Source organism: Chroicocephalus ridibundus, chromosome 7 (genome assembly GCF_963924245.1).
Source record: "Chroicocephalus ridibundus chromosome 7, bChrRid1.1, whole genome shotgun sequence".
In the NCBI taxonomy this organism is placed as follows: Eukaryota; Metazoa; Chordata; class Aves; order Charadriiformes; family Laridae; genus Chroicocephalus; species Chroicocephalus ridibundus.
In genome coordinates, this window is record NC_086290.1 from 10,775,747 (window position 1) to 10,798,282 (window position 22,536).

The 22,536-nt window shown below is 42.1% G+C and overlaps 2 protein-coding genes across 13 annotated transcripts; one reads left to right on the forward strand and one right to left on the reverse strand.

Annotated features, from left to right (window-relative positions):
* Nucleotides 1-133: 133 nt before the first annotated feature.
* Nucleotides 134-17,652, reverse strand: C7H2orf76 (chromosome 7 C2orf76 homolog). Of its 12 annotated transcripts, none has more exons than XR_010072045.1 (8): nucleotides 17,416-17,586; nucleotides 16,923-17,064; nucleotides 15,699-15,851; nucleotides 13,921-13,971; nucleotides 10,309-10,346; nucleotides 10,090-10,171; nucleotides 1,878-6,388; nucleotides 134-960 (listed from the first exon to the last, which is right to left on the reverse strand). XR_010072045.1 is itself a non-coding variant. In XM_063341886.1 (7 exons), the coding sequence occupies exons 2-7, from the start codon at nucleotides 16,996-16,998 to the stop codon at nucleotides 6,267-6,269; spliced, it is 522 nt and encodes a 173-aa protein (XP_063197956.1). In that variant the 5' UTR covers nucleotides 16,999-17,064; nucleotides 17,601-17,652; the 3' UTR covers nucleotides 983-6,266. The 12 variants fall into 12 exon arrangements, 10 of the variants coding, with proteins under 10 accessions (XP_063197956.1, XP_063197957.1, XP_063197960.1 ...); XR_010072046.1 differs by lacking the exon at nucleotides 134-960 and adding an exon at nucleotides 7,654-7,761 and having other exon boundaries at nucleotides 983-7,006; nucleotides 17,416-17,583; XM_063341886.1 differs by lacking the exons at nucleotides 134-960; nucleotides 17,416-17,586 and adding an exon at nucleotides 17,601-17,652 and having other exon boundaries at nucleotides 983-6,388.
* A 264-nt stretch (nucleotides 17,653-17,916) lies between these two features.
* Nucleotides 17,917-21,187, forward strand: DBI (diazepam binding inhibitor, acyl-CoA binding protein). Its single transcript, XM_063341969.1, has 4 exons — nucleotides 17,917-18,010; nucleotides 18,148-18,265; nucleotides 20,062-20,124; nucleotides 20,892-21,187. The coding sequence occupies exons 1-4, from the start codon at nucleotides 18,002-18,004 to the stop codon at nucleotides 20,963-20,965; spliced, it is 264 nt and encodes an 87-aa protein (XP_063198039.1). The 5' UTR covers nucleotides 17,917-18,001; the 3' UTR covers nucleotides 20,966-21,187.
* The last annotated feature ends 1,349 nt before the right edge of the window (nucleotides 21,188-22,536 follow it).

Consider the following 22,536-nt stretch of genomic DNA (forward strand, 5'->3'; position numbering starts at 1 on the left):
GAACAGTTTTCTTTTATCCGTTTATTGTGCCTTAATAAGCAGCATCAGTTTTGCAGAAATTCTGCACGAGTTTTTTTTAGGGCAAGTCAGAACCATGCTTATTTAAAAGCTGAGCATACAATATACAGCAGGAAGATACCATCTATGATCAGGGACAGTTCTTGTTAGCAGAGCGTGTGCGGGACTTTGATAATCAAAGACTGAAAATAACCGTTGTGTGTGGCCAGTCAGGAGGATCACGTATTACAAGCCATAGTATTACGGGAACCCTTCAAAGACTTAAAGTGGCACCACTGCAGTCCTCCTGAAAAGATAATCTGCTTTAGATTTAGAAACCTCAGCACTGGAGGATCCACTACAGCTGCTGTTCAGCTGGCTAGTTTGTCTTGTTATCTGCTTCCCGTATCTGATCTACAATTAGCCAGCTTCAGCTGCTGCTGCAGCATGCCAGCCTGCTGGCTTAAAGAGCTCTCTGCAATCAGACGTCTGCGCTTACGCAGCTGTCTCATTCAGCGCTCTAGAAAACACAGTTGCTGTGCAAGATTCCAAGTCTGCTCTCTGCAAAACGAGGTTTATTGGATTTGGGAGGGATAGGGCAGGGGGACAGTGTGAAGAAATGGCCACGATACTAACTGCTAGGGTATAAGGCTTTCATTTCTAGATTGCTGCTTTGACTCTAAAACCAACTGATGTCCTCTTGTTGCATGGACACAAATATATGCATAGAGCCAAAGATGTGACCTCAAGGTAGCATGAAAAACAGAGCAATACCACACCTTCCATTTTAAAAATCTCAGTTCACTGAAGAAAATGAGCTTCCTAAATTGGCCTTGAAGAATACGTTCTCTGGGCTTCATGTTAGAAAGCAGAATTAAACCTTCCCAGGATGTGTAATGAGAGCAGACAGCAGCAGTTCTTACAGTACTTGCTGACATTTCCTGGTACACGACACTAAGTCACCTGCCGGAGAGCAGAAATGGACATACAAAGGTAAATTCTTACAGTAATCTGTCACACTGAATGTATTCGCTAGCCATTGAAGCTCCCACTCTTCTGGCTAGCTGCTTTTGGGCCAGTACAAAGGAAAGAATCCATTACTATCAGAGAGAGAGGATGCTAGCAAATAAAAGGTACCACCCATATCTGATAAAAAATACCATACCTACAGGAAGATGAAAGCTTTATGCCCCATGCTCTCCCCCACTGCATCACCAGCCCAAACACCCACTTCTCCTCTCAGCTGCCTGTCACACGTGCTGTGCTTCAAGACAAGGTCCTGCTCCCCAGCAAAGCAGAACCGGGTGCTGTGCAGATGGAAGAGAAGCGGGACCAACACCTCCCAAACAACCTGCAGCACCGTGCTGGCTGCACCCGTGCATGCAGCAGCCTTCCCCTGCAGTCAGCACAAGGCTGCACAGCTGCAATCTGCTATCCATCACCTCCGGATTGTGAATGGTGTTTGAGGGTTATAGCGATAGTTTGGAATCGATACGCAGTTCTCATACACAGCAAGCTGTGGTAAACCCCTAGCATGACACCGATGCTACCAGGCTAGAAGAAAGGAATGAAAGAAGCAGCCCAAAACAGAAGGAAGGAAGAATTTAGGTCACCCAGGCTCTACCTGCCACTTTACAGAATCACAGAATGGTTTGGGTTGGAAAGGACTTTAAAGCTCATCTAGTTCCAGCCCCCTGCCCTGGGCAGGGACACCTCCCACTAGACCAGGCTGCTCAAAGCCCCATCCAGCCTGGCCTTGAACACTTCCAGGGAGTCTTTGAGAGTCTCCCTGGCATTTGCAAGCTGCTGCAAGAAAAGTGACAGGAATCTCAGCAGAAAGCTCCGTCACACCTTGTCCCTGTGCAACAATTCAAATTTACCTTTTAACCAGGCAGCGCCTACGCGCACTTCAATCACTGACAGCATAAAGCTGTGCACAGTGCTTGGGTTTGGGCTCCAAAACTCGTATCCAATCTCAGCTCATCACAGCTCAGAAAGCATGGCCCAGAAAACGCAGTGCCAGGTTCTCCTCAGCTCTTGCACTACATGGAAGAAATAGTAGGAGCTTAAGGTCAGAAGCATGGAGGATACATTTGTTGTGTGTTTAAGCTGTGTTGCTGAAGAGTTTTGCTCTGCTTTGCATGTGTGTCTGTTCTTGGTGGTTTTCCTTGTGTTTAAAAAAAAAAATAGGCATACTTACAGTCTACTTGACAAAACCTCAGCAAATTAACACTGATCTTTTCCAGACAATTCTTCAAATGAATGTTCTGCAAATGCCTCCTCACAGCATGCGAAGATTTAGATACGCTGGAACTGGCTTCGCAAAGGATGCTCTCTAACAAGAGGAATTTAAGCACCGATACCAGTTCAATTTGCCGCTTTTTGATTTTAATATAAAAAGAAATACTTTCTGCAAGGAAAGATTCAGCTTTCATCACCAGAACCCTAGTACTGACTTTGCAGGCTAAACCAATTCACAGATAAGCACTTTTCATAAACATTACATATTTCTTGGCTTACACACGTTCTGGAGAATGAAAGAACAGGCTGTGCTGACATCTGGTGGCTTTCTCTGCAGACAAAGACAATTTATGGCAATAGGTCTTGGCTTTTCACTGCATTTTTTTTTGCATTCCCAATGTAACTGCTCTCATTTCCTTCCAAGATACAAAGCATTATGATAAAAACATTTTTGTTTCCACTGACCAGTGGACAGTGCTCTCCTGTGCAAGTCCTCCTGTAAAGAAAGAAAAGATCCTTTGTTTTGCTCTATTAGTGACAGTGTAGAAAAGGTCTTCTCTTTATTTCAAAGCGTATTTCTTCATGAATAAAAAAAAAATAAAAATCTACATTCACTGCCACAGGAAATGCTGCTATTGCATATCAGATGAGGTGCAAACCTAACCATTAAAGCACTGCAAATCAGCAGAGGTGTCAGCAAGAAGCAAAGGAAAGCAGCAGGGAAAACATGCAAAGGTGTGTCTGTTTCTCAGCAGGAAAGTAGTAAGGAACAGTCAACATCCTGACAATATGAAAAGCAGCAAAGTTGTCTACTGGGCATCATTGCTTGACTCATTAATCGCTTGCAAATCTGTGCCAAGTAGTACTACGAAAACGAAGTCGTGGAAGGAGAATCAGGTGCCAACCAGGAAGACTGAGCTCAGTCCAAAAGTGTTCAATAAGCAAAAGTGTGCACTTGCCTGAAGCATTTGCAATGCCTCCAGCCGGCTGCCGTGGCTCTGAAGCCAGGATCCTGTCAGTCACATGAGACCAAGAGCGAGCATCGAATGTTCTGGGTTTTCATTCTTGATCTCTGGACACTCAGGATTTCTGTGGCTATTAGCTTCCAAGGACAGGACCCACGGATGTCCTGTCATGGCTGGGGTAACTCCTGGACTGTTACTTGCAAACTCATTTTTAAGTAAACGATCTGTCAGGGGATGCGCTGAACATTCCCGAGGAGTGAAAGAGAAACACCACAGCTTACAACATATCTCTGGACCACCTTTAAGACAGAATGTTTACATCAGATAAAGCAGTTCCGCAACTTTAACGGTGGCACATATCAGATCTTTGAGGACTCCCATATGCCATTGGTAATTGTCAACATTTAACTCAGCTATTCACATCCGCAGTTTTCTTCACTCTTGCTTCTTCAAGAGGCAACAGAAAAATACACAACTGTTGCATGCAGAAAGTATAACATGACAAAGCCAGAAAAAACAAGATGCCTATTTCAGCAGTTCATGAGTTCAATTCCAAAAATTATTAAAATGCACCATTTTCACACCTTTAGTGCTAAAAAAAAGCAGCACTACTCCAGTATTTGTGCCAAGAGTGCTTTACATCAAAGACATTGTGTTTATTTAGTTACACTGGTACCTCTTCTTCCTCTTCATGATAATTCCTTTCCTGATTTCCTCTCTTCTCCCTTAGTACCTGTTCTTCCACACCTCGTAACCAAAACTCCAGCCTTTCTGAAGTGATTTTTTTTCTCCAAGAAACACCCAAGCCTCCCAAACACAACCAGCTTCCAGTTTGACTGCCCTCCCCTGCTACAGTGTTATAACCCAGAAGTTGTATGTTATGTCAGTGTCCACTCTGGATACTGTTCTTTTTGGGGTTTGGTTTTTGTTTGTTTGTTTTTTGTTTTTTTTTTTAAAAAAGACTGGTGAAAAGCTCTAGGGACATCATACTGAAAGATGAATCCTTATTAATGCCACAATGTCTAAGAACACTAGCAAAGCTATACGACTTACCCCACTACACATTATGGAGAAGCCACCTTTGATTAACAGTAATTGTAAACAGATGTAGTTTATGACCTCTGCCAGGACAACAGACCATGGTACCAACTCCATAGGTGGTTTCCTTCCATAGAAAGAGGATTTCATAACAACATGGGCAAATACATCTCAGTCTAGTAATTTATTTGCCAGCGTTCACAGATTTCATTCAGTGTTCAGCAATCCTGGAATCAAACCTACTTCGACACAAGGCTATAACATATCCCACCAAGAAATGTTGGAACAGCATCTATCTTAACAAGTTCTCAGTTATTATGTGTGGTTTTGTGGGGGTCATTTGAAAGAAGCATTATTAAAAGTCCAATTAAAAAAAAAAAAACCACAGTAGAAAAACACTTTGTGAAGAAGCCAGTTTACAAGTATGGCCATTGAGAGCATTACAAAAGACTCTACTGTGCTGCTGCAGAAAGGAGCCAATGAAGTGCCATTGCCAGAGTGAACTGAGCTCACAAAGCAGTAGTTTAACTCTTCCCTTGGAAAGAGAAGCTAATCTGGAGTGCCAGACACATCATTCTTAAATATTTGCATCAAAACATTTACCGTTTTCTCACTGATGGTGTAGAATTGCTCTTCCACTGTGCCATACTCGATGTGGCACTGAATGTTTGTAACTGTACTAGCCCAGAAAGGATAGCTGTTAAAATTTGGTGAGTCTTTCAAACACAAATAAATGCCTTGGAGAAAAGGGATCACAAAACCAGTCCAAGTCTGTCTGAAAGGGCTGGAGACCAAATTCAAATCCCCAGAACAGAAGGAAAAGAATGACAGTGTTTGCTCAGTCCGAGAGCCTGAGTGTGCTGACAGACATCATCATGCCTTGGTAAGACAGTCTGAGACATTGATCTCTCTGGTAGCCATCTACTTCTTACAAAGTTACCTTCATTATTGTAAATTTGGCTGAACAAAGCTGGTATACTCTGGAGTGCAATGCATTAGCTTAAACTGTCTGAGAAGATGCGTACAAACTCACATCAACCAGATTAATCTGCAAACATGACAGAATGTGTAAGAAGAGAGCTGAGACACGGGCCCGTGCTTGGGGAGCAGGTACCAGCAACAGAAAGGCAGCCTGGACAGAAGGAGGGGACAAGTGGTAAGTTCTCCTCACAAATTCATCAGAGCAGGCATAACATTACAAGATACAGATACAATCACCCTTTTAATCGCAGATGACAAAGTGGTAGACCACTTTCACAAGAGAATAAAACTCTGAAGCAAAGCTGTTGGTGAGTAACACCAGCTACCAAATCAGCCTAAACCAGAGAGTTGTCAGGAAGGATGAAGCAAATGAGGTGGGAACAATACACAGAGGTTTCTTACATCTAAAGTAAAGAGAACTTTTATTTAGATACTTTGGAAATCACACATCTGCTTTCACTATCACATGTCAATAATAAAAAAAAAAAAATCATCAAAGCTCTAGGAAACAGTAAACTTACTTCTCTGGAAAGTCTCTTGTGAAAATGGTGGTGTCAGCTCTCGCCCAGAGCTGAGGGTAGATGTGTGGGTCTAAAGCAATGGCACGTGAGGTCTCATTTGATTTAGCAGAGCCTATGCCCAAGAACCTGATAAGGCAGAGAGCCAGCATCACTTCTGTTTCAGTGAAGAGAGGCTTAAAGGCACAGTGTCCCATCTTGGTACCCCCTAAAAAGCAGTTTCACAAGCAGTATCTATCTAAAGGTACTTTCTTGGATGCATGATTATTTTTTCTTATTCTTGATTTGGTTAATGTAGTCGGAGAGCCTGGAATTTCCAAGAACTAACATATAGCAAATGAGTATTTGGCTCTTGGAAAGCAGGAAAGAATCAATTCCAGTCTTGAAGACGTGGCTCTCAGACTGGGCCTCCCCTCACAAAAATGGAATCATTCAGGTTTTATCCTTAAAACTGAAACCATGAGCTTTCACTCCATTTGGAAAAATGCCCAATTCCTACTTATGCACACTGAGGTCCTGGCAGAACTCAGGTTGCTGCCTCTTCCGTGAAGGTATCATCGTGATGTAAAGCTAGAAACAGATGAGCTGGGTCCTTGAAGACGAAAGCCTCCCAACAGTCATTTGTCCCTTTCAGCATGCTACAGAGGGCTGCAGGAGAGTACAAAGGAAAGCATTCAGCAGTGAAGAGCATGAAACACTTGCCAGTCTGCACCATTTAAACAAAAGACACCAAACATAAAATGAGAGAAGTAAAGCTATGACTTGAAACAGAGAGATTCTCTTCGCAAGCTCTCTAAAATACCCAGTGATTTGGTCATAAAACGTTTCCATTTTCATTAGAAGTTAGTACTGCGATGGGATCTCGCTGTGCATTGTATAATGTCAGTATGTAGCTAATGTCTGCTGTAGGATCGCACCAAGAACATGTGTCACAGGTCAGAGATTGCGCTGCCTGCATCCTAAGAGGCAAGCAAAGGAAAAAGAAATGCGAGAAAGAAGTCATTTATGTCCCCCAGTTTTCCTTCTCTCAGTCTGAGCATATTGACAGAAATTAATTTCTATAGGAAGGGAATTGCACTGTTTGCAAAGCAATCCTCTAGGATTTATTGATCTTTAAGAAAAATCTCATTAAGCAGCATAAGGAAAATTTACAACAGGTATGGGAAAACAAAATAATCTCTTGGGATCTTCACCAGGCCGAAACAGGATTAGCTTTGTAGTTTCTGTAATCTTCCTCACAGAAGAATGCTAATTCGGTCTCATTTGCTAGAACGAATAAAAAATTAAATATTTAGCACACCAGTAAATAAACCACCCAACAGCCACCTACTTAGAAACTCTGAAGACAAGTGACAACATTTTGGACAAAGACAATTATAAATCACCACACTTTCTTTTTTCCCCCTCACATTTTTGCAAAAAAGATTCCAGTATTAAACATATCATTTAAGCTTGGGGGAGGGAGCGGGAGAAACAAAGGGAAAAAAAAAACAAGAACATGAATATATATCGAATATATAGAAGTAAATATGTACACAAGACCCCCTCAAGATTTGTTTAACACAGCCTTCAGAATTGTTTGTATAAGCATTCAGCAAATTAAGTGATTGCATTTGTAATGCCTGCAAATGCTAGAAAAATAATGAAGCGTGATTTTCTTTTTTTTTTTTTTGTGCCCTTTTCCGTTAGGAAAGGGAAAAAGAAACTATTTTTTCCATTAAATTAGCCTGTAGGTATAATAATTTAATACTTAGAGGATCAGTAGAATATTTTACAGATGACTTTACATTCTCCCTCATGACCCATCAAAATATGTGTCTGAAGAAGTTAATTTTTTGCCCTGCTGATGATTAATTCATGAGGCTTCAACAATATGCAAAGTGAAAGACACAAATTGGCTTCTCCAGCAATACCTTCAAATACCTCTAATTATTCACAGGGGATATGGCAGAGCTAAAGGACCCACAAAGGTTCAGAGCAGTCACAATTCTTTCAACCCAGTAGGTCAAGGACTTCCTCTTCTAAAACAATAAGTCAGCAACATTACTAATTCAGAACAGAGACAAATCTGATGGAAAGCCTTCACAATTATTAAACATGGAATTCTTTAAGGTGCTGAGCCAATAAGTTCCACATTCGTTTTTTAAATTAAACCTGAAGTTAATGAAGTCTGCCTGTCTTGTAAAAAAGAAAAAAAAAAAGGAGCAGAAGGGGTTTTAGAATCTCAACTAGAAAACAGACAAGACTGTTTGCAATGAATACTGAACGCTTTATTAACATACACCCTGCTTTAAAAAAAAAAAAAAAAAAAAAAAAAAAAAACAAAAACAAAACAGTGAAGTATTAACTTTGCTGACTAGATAATAACTGTAATAATAATCACTACCACAGAGGCTTTCCCGAGGATACTTATCTAATGTCCTCATAATTTATAACTCTCCAGCCCAACCCTGTGAAGTGCCAAGGGCAATCAACTGCATCTTAGAAAAAAATGTTCTGCATGTCTCACAATTTCACAGATTTTCTAACAGCAATTCTCTGTTTTATTCCACTAAATCTTGTCCAGACTAGATACTGGAAAAATGTAATATGTCAATAGGAGATTTCAAATCTTCTCACTGATTTAAATGAAACTGTACAAGATGAGGACTAGTGGTATATGCTATCATACTGCACTTCCTTGGTTTACTCTTTTCCACTTCTTGTTGAAGAAGAAAAGTAAAATCTTCAAGATTTTACTACAAAGACCCCACTCCTAACTTAGCTAATTTTCATATCAAGATACACTGAACATAACAAAATTCAAAATGGCATAACGGCATGCTGCATTTTACAAAGCAAGAGTTTTTCCTTTCTACCACAAACATCCACCATATACTAATGACTAACTGCTGTTAGTTATTCTGAAAAAAAATTAAAAGCAGCATTAAATTGTTTTCTGCCCTTCTCTTTGTACAGAGACATGGAACAGGCTGGTCTGTTCCCATTCCCTTTCACTGTAACATTTACTCTGATGTTTTGACACCTTTTTGAGATGACATCCAACTGTTTCACTGCTGCAGCTACAAACCTAGTTTCAAAGATGGATAATATATGCAAATATTTGTTAATACCTTTTTGAAAGAAGGCAGCTTTGGACAATGTCATTTCTAATTCAACATTTGGCACTGTCATCAGTCCCTCTCCTGAACTGCATTGCCTCTTATGCCTTAGGTAGCTAAAAAATCATGCTTAAATGAATCTTCTGCTAACTAAATTACAAATCTATAAAACTTGAGTTCCAGTAATCCTCCTTCCAGAGGAACCTTTTTCTTTTTTTTTTTTCCTCCAGATAAAAAGACCTGGTTTAATACAAACAGCCAGATAATAACTATCATTCGTATTATAGGAATGCCCAAAGACCTTTAGGAAAGGTATACTAAGGCCAGTTGCAATGCACCCCAGAGAAATACGTTAAAGACACATCCCAAGTCACTTAAAACTGGAAAGTAAATGGCAGGAAACAAAAGAGCCAAGAAACCTATGAGAAAGAAATCCCGTTCGCTAGCTGGGGAGCAATCAGAGGGCATCAGGAACAGGAGGGAGCTTTCTCTGTGAAACCCCTGCACTTAGAGCGCAGGCAGTTATGTGTCCCAGCTAGGCAAATCAGATTCAAATGAGCGAATGTCCATATCACGGTGGAATGCAGCTACATCCCTTAAGTACCCTGCTGCCACAAAGTCATTCAGCCACATTTATGAGAAGCCCAAAGGACATCCAGGGACCATCAATTTTATCATGACAGACATTTCTTTACATTACCAGAAGACATGCCCTATATGTAGTCCCCTGTCAAAATGTGAGAAATCAGGTCAAGTTTCAACTCTTTGCTATGTTCAGCACATTCTCTAAGTGATACTGCTTGAGCTTTCCTGAGCAATCTGGCTATCAGGCACTGTATGCTGCACATTAAACAAATCTAATCTTATTTCATTATTCCATGCTGGTTCCACTACTTACATTTCTAACCAAAACATCAGTTTAAATGTTACTGATAAGACTAAGCAGACACGATACTAATAACCTATCTGTCAATCATTTAAAATTACTCTCAGCAGAATTATAAGCATACCCTCTAAAAATCACAATTTGCATTCTGAACATTTGGAGTGCAGATACCTGCTGCCCTCGGTCCAATGATTTGAATGTACATTATCGCCCCTTCTTCCCTGAATAATTATCAAGTAGTGTAAAGAGCATCAGGAATAGCATTTACTTTTCAGCAGGCTATCCAAACATAATCAGCCAGTTATCAGTTTAATGACAACCACAATGAACAGCACCTTCAGTCAATACAAATGTGCTCCTACCTACTCCAGCTGCTTTCAGTGTACTGTCTTCTTTCAAAATCAGTTTGTCATCATCTTCCAAACTCACTATAAGTTCACCGGTCTACAAATCAGAGAACCAGAATACAAACATAAAAATAAGAATTTACTGACTGTCTCTGCTGCAGTCTTCTTTGACAGCACAGAGATCTGCCTGCACTAAAGCACGTAAAAGGGGAAGAATCCATCTAGTAATCATACCTTAGATTTGTGTGCTTGGTGAATAATCTTCATTGTATCTGAAAGAAAACACAACGTTTTCCTTAAGTAAGCCTTAATAGGCAGGTAACACTGAAAGTTGTACTTGGAGAAGGAGAGACAAAGAGGTACGGTTCAAAAATCTTTTATTATGAACAATTTTGTGTATTCAGTCTAAAAGAGGAGAAAACATCTTAATTTCCCAGTCCTGCAGCCACAGTCTTAAACCAGTCAATCCAACATTAAGGTATCATATCCTACTGGGCTTCTATTTGCTGGCCGAATTACAATAACTAACTAATGACCATCCCAATTGCCAGTCAAAACATATCAATTTAAATGCCAGTTAGGGTGTTTTGACCTAGCAGGTTTAACACATGCAATTGGGGCAGGACAAACAGCATTTATGCGCTGTCAACTACTACAGTTAAGTTGATAGGCAGCAAGTAATTAAGACACAGTAACCTGACCACTTCAGATCATTCCTTGAAATTTTCCTTCTCGTGAAGAAAGCAGCCTTTTAGATATTTTGTTAAGTCAGTCCATTTTCCATTAACATGTACGGCCTCTCCTCTTTTTAATCCTATAAACTCCTCAGTAATATTTATCTCTGATATGTTTTTGCAGTGTAGCACTTTCAGAAATTACGCTATTAAAAAAAAAGAAATATCACTTTCCCCTGGCAATGTGGGCAGGGCTTTGCTAACAAAAAGAAAAACAGGGGAAAATAACGTCGTCACTAAAGCAACCAGATGAATGCAAAGATCCAGAGGGAATGGAAGTCAGAAGACGCCCGTGCAGCACTAAAAAAAAAAAAAAAAGGGGGAAACCAAAAACAAAACCAAAAAACTCAAACTCTCATCAATCCCTTCTCAGCAAAGAAGCAAAAACCAGTTGTTTAGTTGTTTGCCTGCTCATTTTCTGTTCTAGTTTGGTTTTGTGCATTAATCGAACACTGCATGTGAAAACAGTCTGGTAAAAGAAGGATGCAAGAAAGTTAGATATAGGCTAAAACAACTTTCAAACTACGAAGTGCAAGTAATCAGATGTTCACAGTAATAGAGATCACACTCCCATTCAGAAGTTTGCTTCCATACCACTCTGGCCCATTTTAAACATTTAATTTAAAACACTGCATAAGGTCAAAACTACTCTGTATTCCCACTAGAGAGGTCACTGAGAAGGCAGCCTTAGCATGCTGTAAGAAGTGCAGTATTAGAAGCAAGACACATACTAAATTGGCAATTACCGGGATCCATCTTGCATAGAAGCATTGCAAAAAGACTAAGCAATCACAGCAAAAAATATACTGCAATTACAAAACGTTTCTACCACAGCAAATACAATCCAGCCTCTGCCTGCTAGTTTTAAACTCTCCATCTGCTTTGTCATATTCCCTTTTCTCTAGTCTTTGCTCATTCTCTGAACTATTGTCTCAATTTTACTTCTTCACAACTCCACCACTGGCATCCAGCAGTTCACTGTGTCTTCATCTGAGCTATTAAATGGCTTCTCTAACTCTGTTACAGAGATGAAACTGCAGTCTCTTCTCACCCTAGCTAAAGCCTTATGTCCTCTCAATAGCCTTTGCTAAATCATCCCCATTTAGTCCCACTCAATCATATTCCCAGATTTTTATCTTTCCTTTTCTAGTAATACATCTTCTGTGACAATAGATAAGAAATCACTTTCTGAGACTGATTCTGTTAAGTATGTACCACATTGCTCCACATTCATGGGGAAAAAGAAATATTTGAGAAGCAGCTTATGAGACAAGTTGGCACCCAGGCGGCCATCATCAGTGAAAAGACGGCAATGACAGGGTAGGAAGACGAGAAGATTGACTGAGAAGAGTTCTAGAACGAGGAAAAGAATGATGTGTACAAAGAAATGCAGAGAAAATGAAAGTCGTAAGCTTTGAGATGTGAGTTAAGAGAATCAAGCCAAGAGGAAAAATGTGATGGCATTATATATGATGTTGAGAGAACAAAGTGGTGCTGAATTCTGGAGAGGAGGAAGCCGACACAGGCAAGGTGAGAGACAGACAGGTCCAACTGAGATTTCTGGCACTGCCAAACAAAACAGAAGATAAAATCTGACTCTTACTAGCACTATTCATGCAGAAGTATCACTGCCCTTTCATCACCAAAATACAAGAACGACAGTAGAGCACACAAGAGATGCCAAAATCATGAACCTGGATGATTCGCAGCCTGAGGGGAAGGTGAGGAATTTGGCTTTGATTTTTCTATGTGAAAATTTCCACGCAGCTAGCACCGTCCCACTAGAAGTAGGCCCCCACTAACTGGTGTAACAGGTTTTAAAGTTCTGCAGTGTTTTTCACCCACATTATGCTCAGTCCTACACAGCATAGTCAGGTGCTCAGCCACAACATATGCCTTAGGAAAAACTAAACTGATGCTCTAAGTGATGAAAAAACTAGCAGCCGGGATAGGCAACACCAGGAATACAACCGATAGCAGCTGTTCTAGATAGGACCCCCTTACCTAGCCAAAGCAGCAGGTATTAGGGGAAGGAAGGGCACCTCCAAATTCAAACTTACAGATACTTAGATTTTAAGACCTTAAATGATATATTAAAAATAATAATGTTCAAGTCCTTGCCACTTGGGTATCATAAATCTTAATCCCTAACTCTTTTTCTGCTTTCATTTTGCACTACCTGTTTTACCATCAGCAAGAACACAGAATGAAACGTTTGGCTTTTTTTTTTTTAATAGGCAATTAGAGTCTACTACCATTCACATGTATTAAATAGGTTCCTCATTCAATTCTTTGAATCACCGAAGAGGAAGGAGTTTGTCAACTCCAAAAACATGGGAGACAGAGGATCACTTGCAGCAAAAAACTCCAAGAGAACGTTCAGAATTGCCAAGTTCAGGAAAAGATATGTTACTGACATCCAAGTTAACAAACTCCAAGAAAGGAAATAATTTAGTCTATTTTGAAAGTGTACTCTGTCCCAAACAGATGAATTGCACATGTTCATGCCAATCTTCACAAAAAGGAAATATACACATAGCTTTACATTAGAGGATAAAGTCAGCCTAAATTTCACAACAGGCTGTTTCATTCCATCAGCTTGTATTTAAGAGCTTTCATATCTACTTTGAGCAAAGTTCCTCTGCTTCTCTTATATCCTGTAAATTATTTAAATACATTAGTCTTAAGCATTTTCTATTTACTGCCTTACTAGTAAATAGATATTGAAATACATAAGCACTTAGAGAACTACAATTTCAAAGTGTTTGAGACCACAAGCTGCTCGCTAGAGTAAAAACGAGAGTTAAAAGGCACTTATAAAAGTAATAAAAAATTAATACCAAAAAACATCAGTACCAATTAGAAAGTAATGTATAACATGCAGCCTAATTCAAAGACTAATACAGAACTTCAAAATAATGGTCAAGTTCCGTAACTGTGATCACAGTGGCATAACCCCGGCTACGAAAGCGGGGTAGAGCTGCAAGTGCAGGCAGGCGCTGCCACCAGCATGAATATTCTACAGCAGTTGTCTTCTAAATTGTATAGAAACTGGTATAAAATACTATGTCTGCACTTTACAGGAATTAAAATAAGAAAAAAACCCACGTACCATACTTGTAATTTTTGAAAGGTGGAGGAAGTCCCGTTCTTGAAGGCACATCTATTAAAATAAAAGCGTCAAGTTAGAACAAAGTTGTCTTTCTTTTTAATTTCCAGTATTTTCTTTTACATTATTTTATGCATGCATCCTGGACATCCTTTACATCAAAATAAATCCACAACACCAGAGATTTGTCTGAGCATCAAATACTAAACCACAACCTTTGGCTCAGATTCTATAGTTACTTCATCTCTGATTAACTTCACTTGAGCATGAAGCCCCTCTGAACAAAATGACCCATGAGGACAGCGAGTCAATGCAATCAGAATATGATCACAGGAGTCTGATCCTTCAGAAATCTGCCAGGAACATCCTGTTAATGGTTTGCACAGCATCTCTCTCTACCTTATACAAACAACTGTCATTCATAACTGAATTGTTCAGTAAACAGAGACATGCAAACCAGCCACAAAAAGGAAGCCAAACTGTAGAAAATTAACTCTTTAGCCTCATGCAGGACACAGCCCATAAGCAACTGCAAGAACACAAACACCTTCCCTGGTGCCAGCATTCCCAGTGACACCCAGGGATTTAACCAGGGCCTTGGAAAGCCCAGCCACCTGTGTGGTGCTCAGCAGCAAGCCGGCTGAAACCTTAATTTCATCAGTAGTTTAACAATTTATCTCAAATCTCCCTTCAAAACAGATTACAGTAAAGGAAGGAACACAGCTTTTGGACCAGGAACAGGACTATCCATCCATCTGTGGAATGAGGTTCCAAAAAGTCTTGTCCAAGACGCTAGTGAGTTTCAATACCGCACGCATCAAAAGCAAGTTCTTAGCATTGTTTTTTATTTTATTCCTCATAACAGCAGCTGTACCATATGTTCTGAGAGTGCTTGCAGTTTTCTAAAAGCATCCTAAGATCTTGCCATGCCCATCGCTGTCTAGAAGTATGGAAGCTGCTGAAGACACGATACAGCTGTGAGGCCCAGGGCAATGTCCTAGGAGTTGCTCAAATTTTATCAGCAGCAACAGTTCAAGACTTGTTTAAGCTGACTTCATGCAAAAAAAAATCACATGATATTATTCTGCACCCTTTGAATGTCTCCATTTAGGTGTGTAGAAATACACCTGCAAGACTTGGGTAACACCCTAACTAGCGAGTCACTGCGTGGGCTGGTCGACATCATTAAGTAACTTTTAGATACGCTGCCACTTTCAACCAGGCTTTTAAAACATAAAGCCCATAGATGAGTAAATCTGCACCACAAAGCTCAAGATGGAGACAGAAACTCAGAAGCCAACATGCACAGTGAGACCTCACAATGTCAAAAACAATTTTTCAAGATCCTCTTTTCTCACAAATAGCAAACAGACTTGTGTTCCCACATTCCACATATTGGTGTAGTTCCTAAGGATCAAAGGCTCTCCAAATTCTATTAATTTACTCCTGTTAATTTATGAATAGCTGCCTGACAGCACCACTCCAGGAGCCTGAGGCACTGAGCCAAATGCAGCAATGCCCTCATCTCTTTTTGACTAAAGATGGGGTTTTGGGCAGGGGGAGCAGTCTTCACAAATTTAGGCATGGCACACTGACCATGGAAGCTCTCATTAACTCCAGACCTCTCATCCAAGGGAAGAGAGCACACAGGGGATGTAAACACAAATCTGGCACCTCTACCAAAGTCACAGAATTCCCATTCATTTGCTCCCCTCCGCTTTCTTGTGTGGAGACAGCAACACATGGGACTGAAACGAATGAATAAGACAACGGCCCCTTACCCTTCTGCACAAAATTCATGAACTGCTTTACTGTCTGATCCAAGTTAACTCCATGATACACCACAGGTCTGAAGTTCCGGTGTTCAAAAGAGCGAACAAGACGGACTGTGATGGTTGAGCTTTCTGCTGACATGAGAATTAATTCTGAATAACCTGGAAAACAATAAAGAGAGGAATTAATGCCTTTCCTGTGTGTACAAGCACAGCTAGAAAACAAGGTGCAGGTGGGCCTCATGCAAAGATTAAAACATGGCAAGAAATTCAATAGCATTATGTCTTTCAGGACTTCACTTTTAGCATTTCTACAGAAGCAGTAACAGGATCTCAAACCAAACAGAGTTACCTAGGATATTATTGATACCGCACACCAAACAGTGCAGTATTTGCACCTGTGCTGTGTAATACAGCACCAGACTCCCTATTAAACACACAAAAATGTTACAGATAAATGCAAGAATGTCATTTGGGTTTTAAGTGACTGAAGACTTCTCCTGCTGGGTGAATAACCTTGTGCTCTAAAAAAATGTACTAATGTGAACAAAACCAAAACCTTTTTAATACACTTATGTTGCAGAGAGCATAATACCCTGAAAAATGCTTAAGCCCTTACACAATGCTCATTTTCACCTTCCTTCAGAAAGTGGAAAAACCTCCCCCACATACACATGCAAATAATTCTCCTGGTATACTACTACATAATGAAGGGTTTTAATTTAATTTAGAATAGTAGGTCTCTAGAACGGCTCTACATGGCTTCTACTACTTTAACAGAGAGTAGAACCTACAACGGAGTTGCCTTATCAACCCAGGCTCCTCTTCAAACAAGCCCTCAGGTACCCAGTTCCATTGGGTAGTTTCTCTCCACAGGAAAAAGAGCTATTTCCTACCTCGGCAACCTTCTCTGTTTTTGGTGCTGGGTATTCCTCAACAACCTTGCTTTCTGGTCACACGCTAAACTGCCATGGCTGCTGCAGCAACGAGCAAAGACTGCAGCCCGAGTGCTGCAGTATCAGTCAGGGACACAGCACAACCCCTGCATCTCCTTAGCAGCCGTTTCAGTCACCATTTCGAGTCCTGCAAGGGACTCTCTTTCCTAGTCATCCCTTTATGTTCTTTTTTTTGTGTCTTTTTTTTTTTTTTTCTCCTTTTTTGCTGTGGGGGGAGATTATTTAAGTGACCCATCATCATGCAGGTACCTCCCGGTCTTTGCTGTGTTTGTCCTACCTACATCCTGGCAAAGTAAAGCAGCAGTACTTTCTTCACACGCATTCTGCAGAATGGGGACACAGTCCTTCCACATCACAAGGCAACTTGCTTTTACATCTCCTTAGTTAATAATTCCCTTTCCATTTTCATTGTAAATAAGCTGTGATACGCAAAGATGCCAATCAAGAAAAGCATATGCTGCACCTGAAAGTAACTAGATTTATATTAAACAGCAAAGATGGGTATTTTCTTTACGCTATTTCACAGGGGCTAGAGATCTGGAGGGCACAGTACAGGGTAAGAAAAAGGGGGCAGCATCCAATTCACTTTCTCCTGAGCAGCATGGAAGAACACGGTAGAAATACTGATTTGGGAACAGAGACAATTAGAAATCGCCGATTTTCACGTTTACTGTACAAACCCCCCAGACTAGTCCCACCTAGGGCTGGGACCAGATACTACCCAGCGCCTCCTGAGGGACAAGATGGCCCGTTCTGCTCAGGGGGCCTACCGGTCAATTTCTCCTGTGAGGAGGAACCTCCCCCAGGCCTGCCCGGCTCCTGCCCACCGGCAGTAGCGCCAGGGCCCGCGGCGGAGCACCGCTCGGCCCAGCAGCTCTCCCCGAGACCGAGCGCCCTCCCCTCAGCCCTCACACCGCCCGGTCCCGCCCGAAAGGGACCGTTAACAGCCCTCAACCTTACTACCGACTCCCCCGCCGGCACTTCCGCGTCTCTCGCCCCACCCCGCCTCACACAGCCCCACCAATCACGTCCGTTCGATGCCACTCACCTCGACGAGGGATTGGCTGCGAGGCGCCCTGTCCCCGCCCCACGGATCCGTCCGTTGGCCAATGTCCAGGCTTACCCCTCACGTTACTGGGCATGGTACCTCCCCCCCAGAGCCCGCCCATCCTACACCGCCCTCCCATTGGCCCTGTGCCTGGCTTCTCCCCGCCCCCGGCAGGCGCCGATTGGCGCCGCGTCACCCGTGGCGCTGTGATTGGCCAGCCAGCGCTGTGGCGAGGGGGTGAAGCGGCCGAGCGGTGGGGGCGGTGTGGCAGACGCTGGGGGGGTCGGGATTGCTTCGGGTTTGTCGCCATGTCTGAGGTGCGGGCTGTGCCGGGGGGCGGCTGGGGGGTGCTGGGGGGCGGTGGAGGGTGGGTACGTTCCTCTCCCCCTTATTCAGCGGTGGTGGCCTGCGGGTGCTCACCCCCGCCCCGCCCCGGGGCCTTCCCCCCCTGTAGGCCGCGTTCCAGAAGGCTGCTGAGGAGGTGAAGCAGCTGAAGTCCCAGCCCACCGACCAGGAGATGCTGTACATCTACGGCCACTACAAACAGGCCACGGTGGGCGACGTGAACACGGGTAGGTAGCGGCTGGGGCCCGGCCCTCTGTGCCGCGGGTGGGCGGGGGCCGCGCGGTTGCGGCCTGAGGCTGAGCTGGAGGCACTTGGGGACGGCAAAACCTCTCCCCTGTGGCGCGCCTCGCTTCGTGCAATCCCGGCAAAAGTGACTCAATACCGACTTGGCATAGATTTGCGTGCAGGCGGGCGCAGGCTGACCCGATAAGGGTTTGTGCAACTTGTGGTTTTTAGATTAACCCAGTTGCAGTCGTCTAAATCGTGTAGCAACGGTCTGAGAATCCTTTGTGTTAGCTTTGTGCAAATATTGGGTTTGGGATTTTTGGAGACCTTTATCGGTAAGTAGCTGCCTCGGTCAAGGGATGCTACTTTAATGCAAACAGGCTTTAAACAGCAAGGCAAACTATACAAGTGTGGAATTGCAATACTTGGAGGGGGCGGTTTGTTTAAACTGGATTGGCTACTAAAAATAGCGTTGGAAAGCCAAAACAGAAGAACAGGAAAAAACTTTATAGGCGCTGCAGTTAAAAGAATCTTGAAAGGAGTGTAGCAGAAATATCTCTGCGGGTACACTAAGCAAAATCTCTCCTGTTACTTCTTTTGCTATACTTCTGTCACTGGCAGCTCAGTTTAGGATGTAGCCCATCTCTACTGACCTTGTGTAACAGTTGGGTAAAGTAACTAGGATTAGAAAGGGAAAAGGTCATTTGTTCGGAGCGCTGGTCTCCTGACCCAGTTGCTGATGAAGTTTATTGGGTGTTGATTGAATTCAAAGCTGGCAGTGTAGTGTACAGGAAATGGTAAGTATGGGCACTTGTGGTTTTTTTCCAAAATGAACAGCACCGAGGGAGACAAGAACAGAGTTTGGTTTTAAGATGCAGTCTTCTTGGTATGGCTGCACCTTAGCATTAGTAACATTTGCCAAGGTGAAATGGTGCTTTAGAGCTGTTAATATACCAAAATTTCAGTAAGTTGCTGCATTCTTGGGAAGCAGTAGTTAACAGGAGCTGGCTAGAAAAGCAGGTCGTGTAAGAGTGAGCTAGTAGGGTTTTTTGTTGGAGAGAAGGAGCTGCCAAGTAGCTCTTCAGGTCACATTGCCATGTGAGCAGCGCAAGGGTATATTTGTGGCTAACGTACAGGCTACTGTCCAATTCCATTTGTTAATCCTAAGGCTTGTCTTTAAGGAGACAGAGAAGAAGCAAAAACACAGAGGGGACTTTAGGTGAAGCCTAGCCACATACATATCCGTATCTCATTCATTTTTTCTCTGTTTGACTACAGTGTGGCCTGTAATGAAGTGAGTTAGAATTCAGTGCTTGTACCCCTAGGTGGCAGAATGAATGAAGAGTTGTATGTTAGAAACATACCATTAACTTCACGATAATGAATTCTAAGCAGTATGCTACTAGCTTTTGGTTTCATGTCTCTGCTTGTAACGGACCGTAGGGCATTTCTGCTTTACTTTAGAGCTGATGATTCTCTATTCTTTAATCAGATAGCTGTCATGCAACAGCAGTCTCTTCAGAAAGTACGATAAATCACACTATTTGGTGCTCTTCTGCTCAAATGCTGCTGTCTTAAGGGAACTTGACAGAGACTATCTCTGTGGCCACCGATAGCATTCCAACATGCTCCCTTCAGCATCAGAGGTGATCTCCTGACTACAGGTTAGTAATAGCTGCAGAGGTGAACCAATGTGTTTTATCTTAGTTAAGAGCTAAATAGCCTTCAGGAAAGGAGTAGGTATTGCCTACACCCACAGCACACCAACTAATTCTGCTGCTTATCCTGTCTCTCTCAGAGCGCCCTGGTATGCTGGACTTCAAAGGCAAAGCAAAGTGGGATGCCTGGTATGCATTGAAAGGTAAGCGTCTGATTATAAAATAAAAATGAATAAATAAAATCACAGGCAAACTAGTCAGAAAAGCGTATGTCATTCAGCAAGAAATAAAATAGTGTTGCCTTATAAGACAAGAGTTCTAGAAGTTCAGACTGCCGTGATAATAAACTCTTACTTTTGATTACCTCTGCAAGGCAGGAGTAATCCTGAAAAATGCAGCCTGCGTGAAAGGAAATTACAGTGCAAAATTCCCAGCTGGCCCAAGATGTTACACAAAGGAGAACTGTAGCAGCAGCAGAAACCTAAATCTGTTTTCCAGGCCCCAGTCTAGTACCCCAGAGGCTCAGCTCTTCCTCCAGTTGTGGTGTTTCTTCTCAAGCTTTCCTAACTGGAAGATGCAGCTGGGCTCTCTGCTCTAAATGAGGAGTGGAACAAGTGGTCTAATCTATGAAAATGGGAATTTTCTGGTGTTTTAAGGAGCCAGCCCTACATCTAAATGCACTCTAAGTTGATAGAATTGCTTCCTGTAATAATTGTGAACAGCATTAATGGAACTAATACACTGTTTGGTTGCTGTCTATACAAATATAACTTTGCTTCAAAACACTGTTTTCTCGTGACTGTTGACCACATTTATTTAAAACTTTAGTACTAGATTCACAGCCGAGTGACCTTCTTTGCTTTCTGGTAGCGTGCACCTACGTGCTATAGCAAGGAATTGTGACTTGCATGCAAAAGGCATCTGAATTTGTAAAAGGTTATCTGATTGCTTCCTGTGTTCTGTCCTTCAGGAATGTCCAAAGAAGATGCAATGAAAGCTTACATAGCAAAAGTGGAAGAACTAAAGGGCAAATACGGCATCTGAGGACTGGATATAGCAGCCACTTGCACACCTGAAACATGCCTTATTTCTAATACTGTGGAAAACTGGTTTCTGATAAAATTTTTAAATACCGAGTATGTAATAGTTGGCTCTCCTCATGCCCATAGTTCAGGGGAAGCTGTGTACCCAACTAATGTACTGACACATCATAAATTCCTGCTGGGAACAAGATCTGGAACTCATTAAAGTGCATTTGGTACTTTAGCTGTTGTGGTGGTCGTCCCTTAGCGATTATTCTGAGCTCATCCCTTAACTGCCATGTGGCAGCCGTCAAATGCTTCTGTGTGAGGCACAAACCAACCTCCCCAGCCCTCCTGCCACTAGAGGGGGCTCAGTAATCTGTTTTGTGCAATGCGGACAGGTGTCCAAACCAAACTGGTGATGCGTGATAGTGCTTTACCTCCTTTCTCTTGCAGATAAATGCCGGAGCACTCACAAAAGCTGGAGCACTGCGGAGATTAACGTGAAGAGGCTAGCTCTAATGCTGTCTGTACTAAGAACAAGGTGCTTGATATTTGTTGCTTGGGGCTTTCTGAGACTTACTCAACAATTGTCAAATCATCTTTCATAAAACACTTCTTGGAGATGTTATTCCCCAACAGCAACGATAGGGTCCTGGAGAGAAGGCAAATACTCAGCACCTGAACACAAAACCTTCCTTTTGGAAGAAAGCGGTGAGCTCTCACCACCAGAGAGCGGTGGTGTTTGTGCCCTTGATACTGTACCACTGTAAATAGAGAGGGCTGGTGTTGCTGTGTACTGAGGGGTGAATCAAGTATAAATTGGTTTAACGCTTAGAAGGCTGTTCAAACAGGAAGACTTACAGTGAACATCAGCAACAGTTTTATACAAAACCCACAGTTGTGACCATCTCCAGCAGGCTTTTACCCATTTTTGGTCTGCCTAGCATAGTCTGTTAAGAGTTGCTGAGGCCAGAAAGGCCTTTGATTATAAAATGTGGCACTGAACTGTTCCAGCACAGAGCATGTGAGAATAAAGTTACAACCTGATATAGGAATGAGGCGTTCTAATTCCTGCTGTACTGGTTAGCATCTGAACAGCTGAAGACTTCAAATCAAACTGCCTTCAGATAAGCAATTGATTTATAGAAATCCATAGGGATGAAACCCATAATTTCCTGTCTGTCTAGCTACGTATATAGTTCTGTTCTGAGTTACACAGGTTTTGCTGTGTGCCTTACCTAATGTGTCTTTTCTTATGCCACCGGTAGGAGGTGGAGATGGCTTTATAGTTTTTGAAAGCATGCAAGGTAACTTCCCCCTTTGCTGCTTTTAATGAGGAATGCTCTTAGAGCTACTTGTTCACCCTTTAAAATGCGTTAGGATAAAGAAAGGTTTGGTCCTTGTTCTTATAAGGAAAAATGTTGCTTACTCATGTCCTTCGTTGTTCTTCTGGGTAAGTAATATAAGCATTTGGGGGTTGTTTTTTTTTTTTTTGACTTCCTCTTGTATCCTCTGCTAGTTATTTGAGACTGTGTAAATTACATTCACCTTGCAAAAGAGTGGTAAGAGCAGATGTTCAGCATAAGAGAT